The sequence below is a fragment of the Salmo salar genome, chromosome ssa06 (genome assembly GCF_905237065.1).
Source record: "Salmo salar chromosome ssa06, Ssal_v3.1, whole genome shotgun sequence".
In the NCBI taxonomy this organism is placed as follows: Eukaryota; Metazoa; Chordata; class Actinopteri; order Salmoniformes; family Salmonidae; genus Salmo; species Salmo salar.
The window spans coordinates 87,540,333-87,560,354 of NC_059447.1; the positions used below are offsets into that span (position 1 = coordinate 87,540,333).

The 20,022-nt window shown below is 42.7% G+C and overlaps 2 protein-coding genes across 8 annotated transcripts in view; one reads left to right on the plus strand and one right to left on the minus strand.

The window, feature by feature from the left end:
- ino80 (INO80 complex ATPase subunit) overlaps positions 1-5,258 on the plus strand; it is a 115,870-nt gene extending 110,612 nt beyond the window's left edge. For all 7 annotated transcript variants that reach the window (XM_045721115.1, XM_045721120.1, XM_045721119.1 and 4 more), the window contains exons 35-36: positions 2,429-2,644; positions 3,055-5,258. In XM_045721115.1, coding sequence (XP_045577071.1) covers positions 2,429-2,644; positions 3,055-3,278 — 440 coding nt within the window. In that variant the 3' untranslated portion in view covers positions 3,279-5,258. The remainder of the gene's footprint in view (positions 1-2,428; positions 2,645-3,054) is intronic.
- Positions 5,259-10,791: 5,533 nt separating this feature from the next.
- Positions 10,792-12,864, minus strand: chac1 (ChaC, cation transport regulator homolog 1 (E. coli)). Its single transcript, NM_001140335.1, is given in 3 exon segments — positions 10,792-11,839; positions 12,041-12,076; positions 12,223-12,864. Coding segments are annotated over 3 exon segments (603 nt in total). The 5' UTR covers positions 12,403-12,864; the 3' UTR covers positions 10,792-11,452.
- Between the last annotated feature and the right edge of the window lie 7,158 nt (positions 12,865-20,022).

A 20,022-nucleotide genomic window follows, 5' to 3' on the forward strand; every position in this document is an offset into this window, starting at 1 on the left:
GGCTGGCCATGCTTTCCACCTAACTACCCCTACTGCATTCAACAGTACTGCACCCCCCACAGCTACTCGCCCAAGCCTCCCCCATTTCTCCTTCTCCCAAATCCATTCAGCTGATGTTCTGAAAGAGCTGCAAAATCTGGACCCCTACAAATCAGCTGGGCTTGACAATCTGGACCCTTTCTTTCTAAAATTATCTGCCGAAATTATTGCAACCCCTATTACTAGCTTGTTCAACCTCTCTTTCGTGTCGTCTGAGATTCCCATAGATTGGAAAGCAGCTGCTGTCATCCCCCTCTTCAAAGGAGGTGACACTCTTGACCCAAATTGCTATAGACCTATATCCATCCTACCCTGCCTTTCTAAGGTCTTCGAAAGCCAAGTCAACAAACAGACTACCGACCATTTCGAATCCCACCGCACCCTCTCCGCTATGCAATCTGGTTTCAGAGCTGGTCATGGGTGCACCTCAGCCACGCTCAAGGTCCTAAACGACATCGTAACCGCCATCGATAAGAAACAATACTGTGCTGCCGTATTCATTGACCTGGCCAAAGCTTTTGACTCTGTTAATCACCACATCCTCATCGGCAGACTCAGTAGCCTTGGTTTCTCAAACGATTGCGTCGCCTGGTTCACCAACTACTTCTCTGACAGAGTTCAGTGTGTCAAATCGGAGGGCCTACTGTCTGGACCTCTGGCAGTCTCTATGGGGGTACCACAGGGTTCAATTCTTGGGCCAACTCTTTTCTCTGTATACATAAATGATGTCGCTCTTGCTGCTGGTGAATCTCTGATCCACCTCTACGCAGACGACACCATTCTGTACACTTCTGGCCCTTCTTTGGACACTGTGTTAACAACCCTCCAGACGAGCTTCAATGCCATTCAACTCTCCTTCCGTGGTCTCCAACTGCTCCTAAACACAAGTAAAACTAAATGCATGCTCTTCAACCGATCGCTGCCTGCACCTGCCCGCCTGTCCAGCATCACTTCTCTGGACGGTTCTAACTTAGAATTTGTGGACAACTACAAATACCTAGGTGTCTGGTTAGACTGTAAACTCTCCTCGTAAAACTGACCATCCTACCAATCCTCGACTTCGGCGATGTCATTTACAAAATAGCTTCCAATACCCTACTCAACAAGCTGGATGCAGTCTATCACAGTGCCATCCGTTTTGTCACCAAAGCCCCATATACTACCCACCACTGCGACCTGTACGCTCTCGTTGGCTGGCCTTCGCTTCATAATCGTCGCCAAACACATTGGCTCCAGGTCATCTACAAGACCCTGCTAGGTAAAGTCCCCCCTTATCTCCGCTCACTGGTCACCATAGCAGCACCCACCTGTAGCACGCGCTCCAGCAGGTATATCTCTCTGGTCACCCCTAAAGCCAACTCCTCCTTTGGTCGTCTCTCTTTCCAGTTCTCTGCTGCCAATGACTGGAACGAACTACAAAAATCTCTGAAACTGGAAACACTTATCTCCCTCACTAGCTTTAAGCACCAGCTGTCAGAGCAGCTCACAGATCACTGCACCTGTACATAGCTCATCTATAATTTAGCCCAAACTACTACCTCTTCCCCTACTGTATTTATTTATTTTATTTATTTTGCTCCTTTGCACCATATTATTTATATTTTATCTCTGAACTTTCTTCAAACTACAAATCTACCATTCCAGTGTTTTTCTTGCTATACTTTATTTACTTTGCCACCATGGCATTTTTTTGCCTTTACCTCCCTTATCTCACATCATTTGCTCACATTGTATATAGTCTTATTTTTTTTTTTTTCTACTGCATCATTGATTGTATGTTGTTTTACTCCATGTGTAACTCTGTGTTTTTGTATGTTGTCGAACTGCTTTGCTTTATCTTGGCCAGGTCGCAATTGTAAATGAGAACTTGTTCTCAACTTGCCTACCTGGTTAAATAAAGGTGAAATAAAATAAAATAAATAAAGATGGGAACTATTTGAATTTGAAGTGCCCCATATTGCTGATTGGGGCTGAATGCCACCAAAAAAATCACTAAGGATCATGGTTAAATTGCTCGTAACTAGCAAAGGATCATGGTCGACCTAGTCATTTTCATCCTGTCTAAGAAAGTCAACCTTCATTTCTATGGCATGAGGGCGAGAGCCACCTTGTTGCCTGCCGGCCCGCCGGCTCCAATCCAGAATGGATCACTATTTAATTAAATATCTCGATTTGTATTTAACTTTTAAAAAAATACACAGTTGGGGTTTGAACTTGAGCCCAGGATTATTGGGTGTAATTTCCGTAGGTGTTCTAGGGCAGACCAGGGCTTTCGGCACGGCTAGGTTTCTAAACAGTAGCCGAAACAACAGAGTTGGTGACTTCAACGCTCCAGACCAGACACTGGGGGGCCTGAGCAAAACCAATTCAAATCGCCTCTCCTTTCCAGGTGTGTCTAATCAGGATACGTCCAGTCCAGGGCGGGGAAGGTCTGGTAGGAGCCGGGGACGACCCAAAGGCTCTGGGTCCAGTTCTGGAGGCGGAGCCAAGTCTGCAGGGAAGGGGCGTGTCAGGAAGTCGACAGCGGGCAGCGCAGCCGCCATGGCAGGAGCAATGGCCGGGGCTGCAGCAGCCTCAGCAGCCTACGGATACAGTGTGACTAAAGGTAGGTTCATGACTTTAAGGTTTCATTAAGCCATATGCAGTTGCTTTGTTTATGTAGTCCATTTATGTGAAGAATGAATTTAAGGTTTCATTAAGGTGTGTAGTTGCTTGGGTCATTGAAATGTTAGCAGGAAAGCTGATAAAGCTCAGGTTGTTTTTCTATGAAATGGCAGAACACACATTTCCAGTTTAATGTGAGATCTGGCAAACAGACGTTGATCTTGTTTTCATTGTTTTGTCTCTGGTGCCACAGTTGGAGGTTTATTTATTTATTTATTTGTATCACTCTTGTGATTTATCATCTGTCTTTACCTTCTCCTCCTCCTCTCCCCGCCCTCCTATCTCCTCCCTCGCCCCCTTCCCGACCCTCTCCCTCTTTTTCCCTCTCCCCTACCCTTTCCCCCTCTCTAGCGGGTCTCCCTGCAGCCTCCCCCCTTCAGCCGTCTCTGGGTCGGTCAGGGACGGCCCCAGCCTTCTCCCCCAGCAGCAGTTCCTCTCCCAAGGGGAAAAGTGGCACTGTGGCCCCCAGCCAGAGTAACCCCCAGCAGAAACAACCAGGACATAGCCACCACCACAGTCATGGGCATGTGACAGGAAGGAAGGGCAAGGGACCTGGCGGACCTGGGGCTCGATAGCATGTAGAGATGATGGACATCAACACAGTACACACACACACACACACACACACACACACACACACAGTCCTAAGGATCCGATAGGGACAGAAAGATCCAGCCCTTCTGCTATTGTGGGAGTTTTCTGTGTTTTAAACAAACACATCTGCTGCACTGACCAGCTTCAACTGTGAGCCCATGTGACCTGCTCTGCAACCAATCAACCCAGAGGTGAGATGTTCCTTAACCAATCACATACCTCACTACCTGGAGGACCACGCTATCCCAGAAGGCATAGCGACAGAACAAATGGGCACTGTCGGGCATGATGGACACTAAACTATTCTGTGTACACATACACACACACCATCATCACAAGGTCCAAAACACACCCTCATCGCTTCCACCAATCACCTCTTCCTTCCATTAGTATCCTCCTCAGTGGACAGTTTCTGCCTCCAGTGTGTGTGTGTTGTGACCAAGAGTATTAGAGTATTTCAAAGTGGTTTCTCTGTGACGAAAATAGACTTGGTTTTCTGTCTAAATAGTGAAAAGCAACTAGCCTGAGTAGCACCTGTCTGTGCTGTATTGAGAACTCCTTGACACTCAGTGGGTTTGCAATAAAGCACCAGCAGACAGACAGGCACTCAGGCTTTAAGGCAACACCTTACAGCAACAATGCATCCACACATTAAGGGCTTCTAACATAGAGTGCTCTCTCCAAATGGTGTTCTCCCCTGAGCCATTTCATCCGTTAGATAAAACACTTGTTTAGGGTTAGATCGGAATGCTTGCATCAACGTTAGGTTTATGTCATATGTTTAAAACACGTAGTAATGTTGAACTACTCTTCTCTGCATTTCAACAACAGAATGTAAATTCCTACCAAACAAATAAAACGGACTGCTTTTTTAATTATAGCTCTTATTTTTATATTTATAGACCAACCGATGTTGTCATAGTGACCCATATCAAAATGGCAAATTTGAATGCCGTTTTGAAAAAGCCTCTCTCTCTCTCTTTCTCCATAGAGTTTATCCCAACACAATGAGAAATGAAGGAATTCTAATATATATATTTTGTCGGATGAGAACTGATTGAAGGGGTATTTTGTGGTAAATTGAATTCCAAAGTGGTGAGCACTGCTTAATAAAGATGTGTTGCTGATCTGTTTGTGTAAAACCCTAGTGTGCTTCTGAAATGACACCCTGTTCACTATATCGTACCCTACTTTTTGATTAAACTCTGGTCAAAAGTAGTGCACTATTTTCAGGATAGGGTGCCATTTCAGTTGCAACCTAATAGGTGTTCTTTAAAACTTAACTTGGATTGTAATATGTACCATAGACCTGAAGTTAATTTAAAAATGGGTAATAATTTATCAGAATTCATGTGAACATTGTAAAAAATTGTATTGATGCCATTTTTATTTTTAAAAACAGAAAGAGAAAAAAAAAGGTAATACTTCTGATCAGAGTCTTTTGTCTTTGTGATGTCATTCAGTGATGTTTTGGGGTATGATGACTCATGTTAATTAAAAGTTGTTGAACTAGGGTTGCCAAATCCTGGTAACTTTTCCACATTTCCCCGATTTAAAAAATATATATATAAAATATGTATTTTATTTTCCCCAGAAGTGCTGGTTGGATGATTCTCTGAATTTCTGCTTTAGTCATTCCCTCATAATTCCACATCTTCCAACCAGGATTTCTAGAAAACCGGGGAGTTATGGGAAAGTTAGCTTAATTGTGCAACCCTATGTGGAACCAAGCACTATGTCTAGTTTTGAAAGTTTGTTCTGTGTTGGATACTATAGTGTGATGATGATAATCTCTTCTCCTATAACATGTAAATAAAAAATTGAGGGCGACATGTTGGCCCCTGGTTGGTTCCTCCCCCATTTTGCCTGTCTATTTTTATAGGTCATGTGTAAATATGAATACAAAGCTGTCATTTTACTAACCGGAGAAGCCAATTCAAAATAAAAGATTGATTAATCAACTTGTGTTGTGATGATGCGTTTAACGGTATAGATCCACTGGACATGTACAGTAGGCCTACTGTAAAACATTTCTTAGGTCAGAAAACTAGGGGTTTTTTTCCTTCAGAAAGGTCATAAATATTCAAACGGTTTACTACAGATACAAACCGATGCAAGCATAGACACACTTCAACCAAGGAGAGTTTGAATGAATACCTCAGTTCACTGTGCTATTTCAGCTGCTCTTGACTTTCACATATTACGCAACCATTTACTGCATCTCATATAGCCCTGCAGAGGTTTGTTTTTAGTCGTACAGTCTGTCCCCGTGGGAGTGTTGGCTGCTGGTCATCTTTGTAGCAGGTTTTTGTAAAGGCGGCTAGTGCAGCACTGTGGTCCTATGGTCTAGCCAAGTGAGAGTCCAAAATGACACCCTATTCTAAATATAGTGCACTACATTGAACCAGAGCCTTAAAAGCCCTGGTCAAGAGTAGTGCACTATAAAGGGAATAGGTTACCGTTTGGGATGTGAAGCCAGAGCAGAATGTACTGGACACAGTGGTGAAATCTGTGAAATCAGAGCAGAATGTACTGGACACAGTGGTGAAATCGGAGCAGAATGTACTGGACACAGTGATGAAATCAGAGCAGAATGTACTGGACACAGTGATGAAACCAGAGCAGAATGTACTGGACACAGTGATGAAATCAGAGCAGAATGTACTGGACACAGTGATGAAACCAGAGCAGAATGTACTGGACACAGTGATGAAATCAGAGCAGAATGTACTGGACACAGTGATGAAACCAGAGCAGAATGTACTGGACACAGTGATGAAACCAGAGCAGAATGTACTGGACACAGTGATGAAACCAGAGCAGAATGTACTGGACACAGTGATGAAATCAGAGCAGAATGTACTGGACACAGTGATGAAACCAGAGCAGAATGTACTGGACACAGTGATGAAATCAGAGCAGAATGTACTGGACGCAGTGATGAAACCAGAGCAGAATGTACTGGACACAGTGATGAAATCAGAGCAGAATGTACTGGACGCAGTGATGAAACCAGAGCAGAATGTACTGGACACAGTGATGAAACCAGAGCAGAATGTACTGGACACAGTGTTGAAACCAGAGCAGAATGTACTGGACACAGTGATGAAACCAGAGCAGAATGTACTGGACACAGTGATGAAATCAGAGCAGAATGTACTGGACACAGTGATGAAACCAGAGCAGAATGTACTGGACACAGTGTTGAAATCAGAGCAGAATGTACTGGACACAGTGATGAAATCAGAGCAGAATGTACTGGACACAGTGATGAAACCAGAGCAGAATGTACTGGACACAGTGATGAAACCAGAGCAGAATGTACTGGACACAGTGATGAAACCAGAGCAGAATGTACTGGACACAGTGATGAAACCAGAGCAGAATGTACTGGACACAGTGATGAAACCAGAGCAGAATGTACTGGACACAGTGATGAAACCAGAGCAGAATGTACTGGACACAGTGATGAAACCAGAGCAGAAAGTACTGGACACAGTGATGAAACCAGAGCAGAATGTACTGGACACAGTGATGAAACCAGAGCAGAATGTACTGGACACAGTGATGAAATCAGAGCAGAATGTACTGGACACAGTGATGAAACCAGACCAGAATGTACTGGACACAGTGATGAAATCAGAGCAGAATGTACTGGACACAGTGATGAAATCAGAGCAGAATGTACTGGACACAGTGATGAAATCAGAGCAGAATGTACTGGACACAGTGATGAAATCAGAGCAGAATGTACTGGACACAGTGATGAAACCAGAGCAGAATGTACTGGACACAGTGATGAAACCAGAGCAGAATGTACTGGACACAGTGATGAAACCAGAGCAGAATGTACTGGACACAGTGATGAAATCAGAGCAGAATGTACTGGACACAGTGATGAAACCAGAGCAGAATGTACTGGACACAGTGATGAAATCAGAGCAGAATGTACTGGACACAGTGTTGAAATCAGAGCAGAATGTACTGGACACAGTGTTGAAATCAGAGCAGAATGTACTGGACACAGTGATGAAACCAGAGCAGAATGTACTGGACACAGTGATGAAATCAGAGCAGAATGTACTGGACACAGTGTTGAAATCAGAGCAGAATGTACTGGACACAGTGATGAAACCAGAGCAGAATGTACTGGACACAGTGATGAAATCAGAGCAGAATGTACTGGACACAGTGATGAAACCAGAGCAGAATGTACTGGACACAGTGATGAAACCAGAGCAGAATGTACTGGACACAGTGATGAAACCAGAGCAGAATGTACTGGACACAGTGATGAAATCAGAGCAGAATGTACTGGACACAGTGATGAAACCAGAGCAGAATGTACTGGACACAGTGATGAAACCAGAGCAGAATGTACTGGACACAGTGATGAAACCAGAGCAGAATGTACTGGACACAGTGATGAAACCAGAGCAGAATGTACTGGACACAGTGATGAAACCAGAGCAGAATGTACTGGACACAGTGATGAAATCAGAGCAGAATGTACTGGACACAGTGATGAAACCAGAGCAGAATGTACTGGACACAGTGTTGAAATCAGAGCAGAATGTACTGGACACAGTGATGAAACTGGTCATATTATGTAATGCAGTAGTCTGACCTTTGGGTGTTGATGTCCAGGGTGAGAAAGAGTACAGTAGATCTCTTGGTAATGTTATTGAACTCTATCCTTACAGAGGAGTGGAAGGGTTATTATTTGTAATGTTCTTTGAGGAGTGGAAGGGTTATTATTTGTAATGTTCTTTCAGAGGAGTGGAAGGGTTATTCTTTGTAATGTTCTTTCAGAGGAGTGGAAGGGTTATTCTTTGTAATGTTCTTTGAGGAGTGGAAGGGTTATTCTTTGTAATGTTCTTTGAGGAGTGGAAGGGTTATTATTTGTAATGTTCTTTGAGGAGTGGAAGGGTTATTATTTGTAATGTTCTTTCAGAGGAGTGGAAGGGTTATTCTTTGTAATGTTCTTTGAGGAGTGGAAGGGTTATTCTTTGTAATGTTCTTTGAGGAGTGGAAGGGTTATTCTTTGTAATGTTCTTTGAGGAGTGGAAGGGTTATTCTTTGTAATGTTCTTTGAGGAGTGGAAGGGTTATTCTTTGTAATGTTCTTTGAGGAGTGGAAGGGTTATTCTTTGTAATGTTCTTTGAGGAGTGGAAGGGTTATTATTTGTAATGTTCTTTGAGGAGTGGAAGGGTTATTATTTGTAATGTTCTTTCAGAGGAGTGGAAGGGTTATTCTTTGTAATGTTCTTACAGAGGAGTGGAAGGGTTATTCTTTGTAATGTTCTTTGAGGAGTGGAAGGGTTATTCTTTGTAATGTTCTTTGAGGAGTGGAAGGGTTATTCTTTGTAATGTTCTTACAGAGGAATGGAAGGGTTATTCTTTGTAATGTTCTTTGAGGAGTGGAAGGGTTATTCTTTGTAATGTTCTTTGAGGAGTGGAAGGGTTATTCTTTGTAATGTTCTTTGAGAGGAGTGGAAGGGTTATTCTTTGTAATGTTCTTTGAGTGGAAGGGTTATTCTTTGTAATGTTCTTACAGAGGAGTGGAAGGGTTATTCTTTGTAATGTTCTTACAGAGGAATGGAAGGGTTATTATTTGTAATGTTCTTACAGAGGAATGGAAGGGTTATTCTTTGTAATGTTCTTACAGAGGAGTGGAAGGGTTATTCTTTGTAATGTTCTTTGAGGAGTGGAAGGGTTATTCTTTGTAATGTTCTTTGAGGAGTGGAAGGGTTATTCTTTGTAATGTTCTTTGAGGAGTGGAAGGGTTATTCTTTGTAATGTTCTTTGAGGAGTGGAAGGGTTATTCTTTGTAATGTTCTTTGAGTGGAAGGGTTATTCTTTGTAATGTTCTTTGAGGAGTGGAAGGGTTATTCTTTGTAATGTTCTTTGAGTGGAAGGGTTATTCTTTGTAATGTTCTTTGAGGAGTGGAAGGGTTATTCTTTGTAATGTTCTTTGAGGAGTGGAAGGGTTATTCTTTGTAATGTTCTTTGAGGAGTGGAAGGGTTATTCTTTGTAATGTTCTTTGAGTGGAAGGGTTATTCTTTGTAATGTTCTTTGAGGAGTGGAAGGGTTATTCTTTGTAATGTTCTTTGAGGAGTGGAAGGGTTATTCTTTAATGTTCTTTGAGGAGTGGAAGGGTTATTCTTTGTAATGTTCTTTGAGGAGTGGAAGGGTTATTCTTTGTAATGTTCTTTGAGGAGTGGAAGGGTTATTCTTTGTAATGTTCTTTGAGGAGTGGAAGGGTTATTCTTTGTAATGTTCTTTGAGGAGTGGAAGGGTTATTCTTTGTAATGTTCTTTGAGGAGTGGAAGGGTTATTCTTTGTAATGTTCTTTGAGGAGTGGAAGGGTTATTATTTGTAATGTTCTTTGAGGAGTGGAAGGGTTATTCTTTGTAATGTTCTTTGAGGAGTGGAAGGGTTATTCTTTGTAATGTTCTTTGAGGAGTGGAAGGGTTATTCTTTGTAATGTTCTTTGAGGAGTGGAAGGGTTATTCTTTAATGTTCTTTCGAGGAGTGGAAGGGTTATTATTTGTAATGTTCTTTCAGAGGAGTGGAAGGGTTTGTCCAGTGTGTCACACTCAAGCATGGTTGTAAATGATCTCGAGGATACCAATTAGATGAACTGAACACTGATGGACTGTTACGAAACCCCCAAGATGGCTTAGTTGGTCAGTGGCCCTTATAAGTGATGTCATTGGTCAATTCCAAAATCCTTTATCGTACACTATGGTCATTCTTGGAATGGTCAAGTTAAGAGGATTTCCTCAATGTTTACACGTGTACCTGTTTTTACCATATACAATGATTGTTGTTCAGTCTTCCTCAATTTTACATCTTCTGCCTCCTTCCGTTATGGCAATTCTTCTAAAGAGAGAATTAATTTATCTAAAGTGTTCTAGAAACCGTATGAGGTTCCCTCTATGTTCTGTTAATGTTCTACTGGAGTATTGGCTTCAGGTGTTGTTGTGTCTCCATGTCCTTCCGGATGCTTTTTTTTTACCTATCAGAGAGCTGCAGATTCCAACCACAGGACTTCCAGGGAGCCACCGTCACCCCCGGTAACAGGTTACGCAAGACTGGACCTATAGTCTGATTTGTGTCACACCCAAAAGGACATGTGCCAGCCAATGGGAGCACTGTGTGTTGTACTCTGAAGTGTGTTCTGGTGAGATGTTTGGGAGTGCTCTGTGTAAGTATGCATTTGGTTGACACCTTGTCATGAGTACTGTATGTTCCCTCAGTCAACATTCAGCAGGGTGTAGTTCATGTTTATCCAAACATGGAGCCAATGGGTTTCTCACCTCAACTTGTCGTATTTCAGTCTACTGCAGTGGTTGTATAGGAGTGCTGGTACAGCCACATACCAAGTTGAGATGACACTATGGTTGGTGGAAGACAGTTCTTTTTGGGTAGATCGGCACACTGCCTACTTACAGCTATGGACCATGATTAGGAATGAAAACATAACAAAGGCTGTTTTGACCATTTATTGGTGCGATCTGTTAATCGACTGGATTTAACTTCACTAAAAGCAACCTTTTACAACAAAGGTGTAACATATCAGCCAGTTGGTAAATGAGTGACTATAGTTCAAATGACAGTAGCTACATCAGTATTTCATTCATGGACATGAAATTGACAACCATTAAAGCAGTGTCCCATTTAAGACTGAAAAATACAGTAGTGCCTAAACCAGAACTGAACAGATAGAACCGTTTGGTCAGTGACATCTAGTACATAGATTCCCCTAAGTTGTCTGGCTTGACAAAGTAACTTCACACCAACGTAATATTCATGCTCGGGTAAAAAAAAAAATGAATAATGAGGCAGGCAGGCTCAACTCAAAGTGCATGCTTCCCTTTGTACCTCTTCAAGTCAGTCCTTTATGGCCTCAGGTTAACAGTGGATGGGATAAGACAAGCTACACCATTACAGGTTTTACAAATACAAAGGACTGGAGCACATCCGTTTCTAGGAGTTTAGAGACGGACTGGGCTAGCCTGTTACAGATAACACATTTACACTAAGGATATATCCCAAATGGCACCCTATTCCCTACATCAGGCACTAATTCACCATATGTACTAGGGTACCTATAGGAGCCCTAATGGTAGTATAGATGGAAGGGTACGGTCTACTGGGCCCCTAGCAGGTATGGCACTAGGGCCAGAGCAGCAGCCTCGATGGAGAACAGGTGTGGGTCGTCCACGTGAGGGCAGCGCCTCCTCATGAACTCAGCCAGGCGGAGAAGGTACTCCAGATTGTGACCCGTCTTGCCCTGCCTGGTGGCAATCTGGTGCCCTATCACCTCAGGGCTGGCGGGCCCCAGGTAGAGTGGGTTGTCTGGGGTAGCAATGTAGAGGAGAGCCTGTCGGGTCTGGTTCGATTGGTCATCCTCGGGGATGAAGTCAACGAGCTTGGTGACGTAACCGCCGCACACGGCCTCGCGCACATTCAAATACTTAAGGGCCTCCTCGACCTGGGAACCGGTCACCTCGAAGGCCACGCCCCAGGTAGTTGCCTATTGGAAGCAAAACATCATTAGACACTTCATTCAAGCTGACATTTTGTCTAGAAGAACAGCTAGAGATGTCTGTTAGACAGGTCATTCAAAGAAGTGGATACTTTGCATTAATAAATATGGAAATGAGTGATAAGGTTTTGAGTTGTATGGAAAGTACATAACCCTAAAAGGCATCATTTAGGAGGAAGTTCCACTTACGTCATCATCCTCAATCAGCGTCACCACTCTTCCGGGCTACGTAGGAGAGAAAAATAGGTCAGCAACAACATAGACTAAAGCAATAGTTAACCATGTAGCACAGCGGCCACATCAGGGCGTGGTATCAAACTGTACACGAAACAATACTTTATGGTCATAGTAAATATTGATATTCATCTTACTAGGTCATCATTTCCACGATGGAAGTTGTCTCCGTGCCAGAAGCGTCTCTTGTAGCCATGGATGTAGCCTACCTTGCTACTCTTGTATTTGAAGTCAGGCTTCCACACCAGAGAGCCGTACCCGAAGATCCACAGACTAGTCAGGCTGGTCTTACCGGCGATGATATCTTTAGGCTTCATTTTGGTCGGGAACTAATTGATTTTCAAATGAAGCGACGGTAAAAAAAAATATATATATAATTGAAGAATAATTGGGTTGATGATTCAATTTATTAGCTAACTAGGTAATGTTAGCTTCCTTCGATCAAGGAGGAGCGGTATCGGTTGGCTCACAGTGATACCGCGGACGGTATTTGAGCCCAACTGCTTGGCAGTTGTGAAGATGGAGTATCGGAGTCCGTTTTGCCTTGCACGATGCATGCCGATGCATTAGTTTCGCCGCATACTGACTTAAAAATCCATAGTAGCCGCTTGGCTAGCTTTTCGTATCAAAATAAAACAGGCAAAAACCGTTTGGCTAGCTATCCAAGCCAGCCGGTAGTTTACGACGAACCGAGAATTTATTTATAAAAACCGTTTTAAAAAATAAAAAAAGGAGTTGTTCTTGAGGTTTCTTCGGAGAAAGCTTTACCCTCAGTCGTGTAGTCGTTCTCTCGCTAGCAAATGGCGTATTCTCACGGAAGCTTTATAGCCAAGAGTCTAAATGTGTTTGACAACAGGACTACGTTTTCAACCAATTATATCTCAGAGAGGCTGATTTTCACGAGCTGGTAGCGAATCAGAGATGCGTGTCCCAAATACGTAGGGAATTCGCAAACCATGCTCAAATTCTATTGGCGTTGAGGCTAAAATTAAAACACGCCCATGCCTTGCAGCGATTAGCTTGTAAAGCATCAATCATAACAGACTAACCTCTGATTGGGTACTTTTATACTGTCACTCCAGACAACTATGCATCTCATTATCCATGACTGGCTGATGCAATTTACTTCAGCGTTTCAGGCCAGTCAATAGCCCGAGACATTGCATCAGATTCATAGTAGATAACAAGCCTCTCAAATTGGGGGAGTTGAACAATCTTATCTTTTAACATGGAAAATATACTAATAAAGTCAAGTGGACAAATAGTGAAAGGTCAATGAAGGTTTAGGCCTAAATTAGATTTTGAATGATTGGAGGCCTATCCCTAGAAAATAAGGAATGAGCCAAATCAGAGTGTTCTTGAGGGACTTGTTTGGATCGTGTTTATGGTAGCCTATACATGCATGCAATTCGGCCTACGTTTGTCTGTGTCTGGGTATGCATTCGCAGATGTGTGTGTGTGTGCGACGGAGCGTGTGTGTGTGATTGAGGATGGGGAGGGGGGTTTATTAATGTGCCTGTGACATCAGAGTGCGCTTCCTCTGCGTCATACATGTTGGTTTACACCGGGGCCATGGTGCAGTACTGTAACCTAGCCTACTGTATACTCAACTCAAATATCCAATGGCACGAACCAAGGCCAACACCACGTACTGTATCCTCCTTCCCTCTTTCCTCTTTCACTCAGCTAGCTGTAAAAGCCACGTGCACTCCAATTATATAAGTCTATGGTGCACTCTAGGCTGTGGGCTAGACATTGTTCAAATCTGCCTAGACAAGTAGCCTATAGGTCTACTGTAATATACAGGATGTGCCTTCCTTCACACTGTACTGTACTTCACTGCTGCAAGCACCATGAAACTGATGAGAATAACTGTCTGGACGAGCTCCAGACTAGCTTAAATTAAACAAAAGCCATGTTAGTTACTATAGTCGATCCATGAGTTGTATCAAGCAGGAGAATCTTAATACAAGATTATATATAAATAGCTTGGCATTAGCTTGTATGATACGATTCAGACCTCTGTGTCAGCTGTTTATTATAAGTCTACTGTGTACAAGCCTTTCCTCTGCAGAGATTTACACCGAGTGGACAAAACATTAAGGACACCTGCTCTTTCCGTGACATAGACTGACCAGGTGAATCCAGGTGAAAGCTATGATCCCTCATTGATGTCACTTGTTAAATCCACTTCACTCAGTGTAGATGAAGGGGAGGAGACAGGTTAAAGAAGGATTTTAAAGCATTGAGACAATTGAGACATGCATTGCGTATGTCTGCCATTCAGAAGGTGAATGGGCAAGACAGAAGATTTAAATGACTTTGAACGGGGTATGGTAGTAGGTGCCTGTTTGTGTCAAGAACTCCAACGCTGCTAGGTTTTTTACACTCAACAGTTTTCTGTGTGTATCCAAGAATGGTCCACCACCCAAAGGACATCCGGCCAACTTGACACAACTGTGGGAAGCATTGGAGTCAATATGGGCCAGCATCCACGTGGAATGCTTTCGACACCTCGTTTTGTACAGTCAATGTAAATCTCCTATCACACCAGCCATGCCTTTCAAGGATTGAGTCAGATCCATCCACTTCCTCTCAATGTACTGTATTAAGCCTAGTTCAGGGCTGTTTTGCCGCATTCGGTCTTCACAAAGGTCCGCACTTTAAATTGATTATATTTTCACGGCAACAAAATAGTCCATCGCCTGACTGTCTAGCTTTCATTGACTGTCATCATGCTGGACAGAGTGAACAGACTGTAAATGTAGGTTCATTGTAATTTCTACAACATTTTGATTGGGTTTTAGTCCTTTCAATGTCGATTGAGATTGTTCCCCCCCAATTATGTTTCTAAAAAGAGCCCAGGCCTTGTTCAAGTTCACATAATAATGCCAACCTGATGAACCAATGAAGGAATATTAAATAAATATTCATTGAATATTTATTGATTCAATTATTTTCTTAGTGTTTCAGATACGTGTAGTGCATTCGGAAAGTATTCAGACCCCTTGACTTTTTCCACATTTTGTTACATTACAGCCTTTCTCTAAAATTGATTAAATAGTTTTCCCCCCCATCAATCTACACACAATACCTCATAAGCAAAAACTGGTTTTTAGAAAATGTTTGCAAATGTATAAAAAATAAACAACTGAACTATCACATTTACATAATTATTCAGACCCTTTATTCAGTACTTTGTTGAAGCAGCATTGGCAGCGATTACAGCCTTGAGTCTTTTTTCTCCCATTCTTCTCTGCAGATCCTCTCAAGCTCTGTCAGGTTGGATGAGGAGATGTTCGATCAGGTTAAAGTCCGGCCTCTGGCTGGGCCACTCAAGGGCATTCAGAGACTTATCCCGAAGCCACTTTGTTCCGTTCATCTTTTCCTCGATCCTGACTAGTCTCCCAGTCCCTGCCGCTGAAAAACATCACCACAACATGATGCTGCCACCACCATGCTTCACCGTAGGGATGGCGCCAGGTTTCCTCCAGTTGTGACAATTGGCATTCAGGCCAAAGATTGCAATCTTGGTTTCATCCAACCAGAGAATCTTTTTTCTCATGTTCTGAGAGTCTTTAGGTGCCTTTTGGCAAACTCCAAGCGGGCTGTCATGTGCCTTTTACTGAGGAGTGGCTTCCGTCTGGCCACTCTACCATAAAGGCCTGATTGGTGGAGTGCTGCAGAGATGGTTGTCCATCTGGAAGGTTCTCCCATGTCCACAGAGGAACTCTGGAGCTCTGTCAGCGTGACCAATGGGTTCTTGGTCACCTCCCTGACCAAGGCCCTTCTCCCCCGATTGCTAAGTTTGGCCGTGCGGCCAGCTCTAGGAAGAGTCTTGGTGGTTCCGAACTTCTTCCATTTAAGAATGATGGAGGCCACTGCGTTCTTGGGGACCTTCACTGCTGCAGACATTTTTTGGTACCCTTCCCCAGATATGTGCCTCGACACAATCCTGTCTCGGAGCTCTACGGACAATTCATTCGAACTCATGGCTTGGTTTTTGCTCTGGAATGCACTGTCAACTGTGGGACCTTATATAGACAGGTGTGTGCCTTTCCACATCATGTCCAATCAATTTAATGTACCACAGGTGGACTCCAATCAAGCTGTAGAAACATCTGAAGGATGATCAATGGAAATAGGATGTACCTGCGCTCATAGCAAAGGGTCTGAATACTTATGTAAATTAGGTATTTCTGTTTAAAAAATATATATAAAATAGCAAAAATGTCTAAAAACCTGTTTTTGTTTTGTCTTTATGGGGTATTGTGTGTAGAATGAAGAGGGGAAAAATGTATTTAATCCATTTTAGAATAATGCTGTAACGTAGCAAAATGTGGAAAAGGGGAAGGGGTCTGAATACTTTCTGAATGCACTGTAAATGTGAATTTCTCCCTCTTAATCCCACTATAGTGTTGTTATTCAGTTAAGTTGATAAGGGCCAGGAACACTGATGTAAACCTGAAAGCTGAAGGACAGAGAGACACATGGCAGAGAGAGAGAGTGAGTTTCTCTTGTCAGTAGAATACACTGTTACTCATGACTTGGAAAAGTTAACCAAAGCAACACAAGGTACCTTGAGGTCATCAAGCCCTGGTTAGAACAATTCCCATTGGTAGGCCTATTTCCATGTTTATCAGTCATTGGAGATTTGTAACATATTGTAATCTGCAATGCTGACGTATGGACATAAAGCATTCCCTATTGCTGGCCTACTTTAAGAGCAAAGTCAAGCAACACTTGACCACTCTAAACCAGGAAAGGCTACGATTGCTGTCTCCTTTAGGATCTGTCCTGGGTCAAGGTCAGGGGTCAGTGGGACAGAGCAGAGCAATGTAGGGGGTACAGGACCAAAAGTGGGCACGAATCCAGGTGGACCCTACCTCACATGCACATCCCTGAACAGTATGGTATTTCTCCATAGTATTTTTTTAAAAGACAACAGTTGCTGTCTCGTTTAGGGGTCTGGTCTGACCAAAACATTCCTTGCTGCTTCACGGTCTTGGGTTAGTAGGACAGCACCAAGTGGCATAGGATCCAGATGGCCTCAACTCACTGACATTGCCAACTACTTTAATTCGTTTTTCATTGGCAAGATAAGCAAACATAGGGATGACATGCCAGCAACAAACGCTGACACTACACATCCAAGTATATCTGACCAAATCATGAAAGACAAGAATTGTAATTTTGAATTCCGTAAAGTCAGTGTGGAAGAGGTGAAAAAATTATTGAGGTCATTCCGCTACCCAAGAATAGTAAAGCCCCCTTTACTGGCTCAAATCAAGTCAACCAATCAGCCTGTTACCAACTCTTAGTAAACCACAATGCTATTTCACAGTAAACAAATTGACAACAGACTTTCAGCACGCATAGAGAAGGACACTCAACAAGCACAGCACTTACACAAATGACTGATGATTGGCTGAGAGAAACTGATGATAAAATGATTGTTGGGGCTGTCTTGTTATACTTCAGTGCATCTTTTAACATTATTGATCATAGTCTGCAGCTGGAAAAACTGATGTGTTATGGCTTTACTCCCCCTGCTATAATGTGGATAAAGACTTACTTGTCTAACAGAACACAGAGGGTGTTCTTTAATGGAAGCCTCTCAAACATAATCCAAGTAGCAGCAGGAATTCCCCAGGGTAGCTGTTTAGGCCCCTTGCTGTCTATGTATGCAGATGACTCAACACTATATACGTCAGCTACTACAGTGACTGAAATGACTGCAACACTCAACAAAGTGCTGCAGTTAGTTTTGGAATGGGTAACAAGGAATAAGTCAGTCATAAATATTTCCTAAACTAAAAGCATTGTATTTGGGACAAATCTTTCACTAAACCTCAACTACATCTCATAATGAATAATGTGCAAATTGAACAAGTTGATGTGACTAAACTGCTTGGATTTACCCTGGTTGGTAAACTGTCATGGTCAAAACATAATGATTCAACAGTAGCTAAGATGGGGAGAAGTAAGTCCATAATAAAGCGCTGCTCTACCTTCTTAACAGCACTATCAACAAGGCAGGTCCTACAGGCCCTAGTTTTGTCGCACCTGGACTACTGTTCAGTCGTGTGGTCAGGAACCATAAAGAGGGACTTAGGAAAATTGTAGTTGGCTCAGAACAGGGCAGCACGGCTAGCTCAGAACAGGGCAGCACGGCTGGCCCAGAACAGGGCAGCACGGCTGGACCTTAAATATACACAGGGAGTTAACATTAATGACATGCATGTCAATCTCTCATGGCTCAAAGTGGAAGAGAGATTGACTTCCTCACTGCTTGTATTTGTGAGAGCTATTGACATGTTGAATGCACTGAGCTTTCTGTCTAAACTACTGGCACACAGCTCAGACACCCATGCATACCCCACAAGACATGCCACCAGAGGTCTCTTCACAATCCCCAAGTCAAGAACAGACTATGGGAGACGCATAGTCCTACATAGATACATAGATCCATGACTCTATTCCACATCAGGTAACTGATGCAAGCAGTAGAATCAGATTTGAAAAGCATGGTAAAAATACACCTTATGGAACAGCGGGGACTCTGAAGTAACACAAACATAGACACAGACACATGCATACACACACACACGATAACATACGTGCTATACACACATACACATGGATTATGTGTTGTGGATATGTGGTAGTGGAGTAGGGGCCTGAGGGCACACAGTGTGTTGTGCATTCTGTAATTCATGTTTTGTAATGTTTTTACAATTGTATAAACTGCCTTACTTCGGCCAGACCCCAGGAAGAGTAGCTGATGCTTTGGCAGGAACTAATGGGGATCCATAATAAATACAAATACAAAACTCACCTGGTATGGTGTTTCTCGTAGGATTCAGACGGCCTCACCTGTTCTATCCCTGGTATGGTGTTTCTCGTTAGGATTCAGACGGCCTCACCTGTTCTATCCCTGGTATGGTGTTTCTCGTTAGGATTCAGACGGCCTCACCTGTTCTATCCCTGGTATGGTGTTTCTCGTTAGGATTCAGACGGCCTCACCTGTTCTATCCCTGGTATGGTGTTTCTCGTTAGGATTCAGACGGCCTCACCTGTTCTATCCCTGGTATGGTGTTTCTCGTTAGGATTCAGACGGCCTCACCTGTTCTATCCCTGGTATGGTGCAGTGTTTCTCAGTAATAGTCTCAGCTCTGTAATGTGACTGGTTGTTTATTATTCGGTCCATTTCAGAGATAAAGATCTGAAATAGTGACATGACTTTGCTTGATCTCTCCTCAATGATGTAAAACCCAACTTTAAGATTATTGAAACAATAGGATTTATATGCCTTTTCTGTTTCTTGATAGAAAACAAGACTGAACCATAAGGAATAAGTTCATCACCTGTGCACAACAGAGTTGCTTGACGGTTCTGGCTACAGTGACTGACGGTCAGGGAGCGTTTTACTGACACCTAGTGTTAATTAGTGGAACTATAACCACAGATTAGGAAGGCCAGCTGTATGCACTTGGGCCCGATTCCGATTTAGGAAACTACACCTTTCTCATGCACTCCTTTCCTACGCATTTCTCAGTAGTTGGTATTTAGACTTATCTTATGCTGGTGCATAACGAGTTTTGCAGGCGTGATTCTCTTGCGAGCGCTGAATAAATGTAATTCAACAGCTGAAAACCCTCCCACTTGTTGGCCAACAGATTTTCTCGTGGAGTTTTCATTGAATATGGTTTTCAGTACATTTATCTTAAGCCATCCCTTTAAATACGGTGTACCTTTAAATCGAATTTTGTCGACAGACTAGAATACATCGAGAGAGAACACGGGTTCAGAAAATAGGGATCAATTAAAGAAAGACATTTAAATATATGTATATTCTAAATATATGTTTCAACACCAACTGGTGGATTAAAAAAATACTCAGATTTTGTAGATTATTTAGGCACATTTTTGGGTTA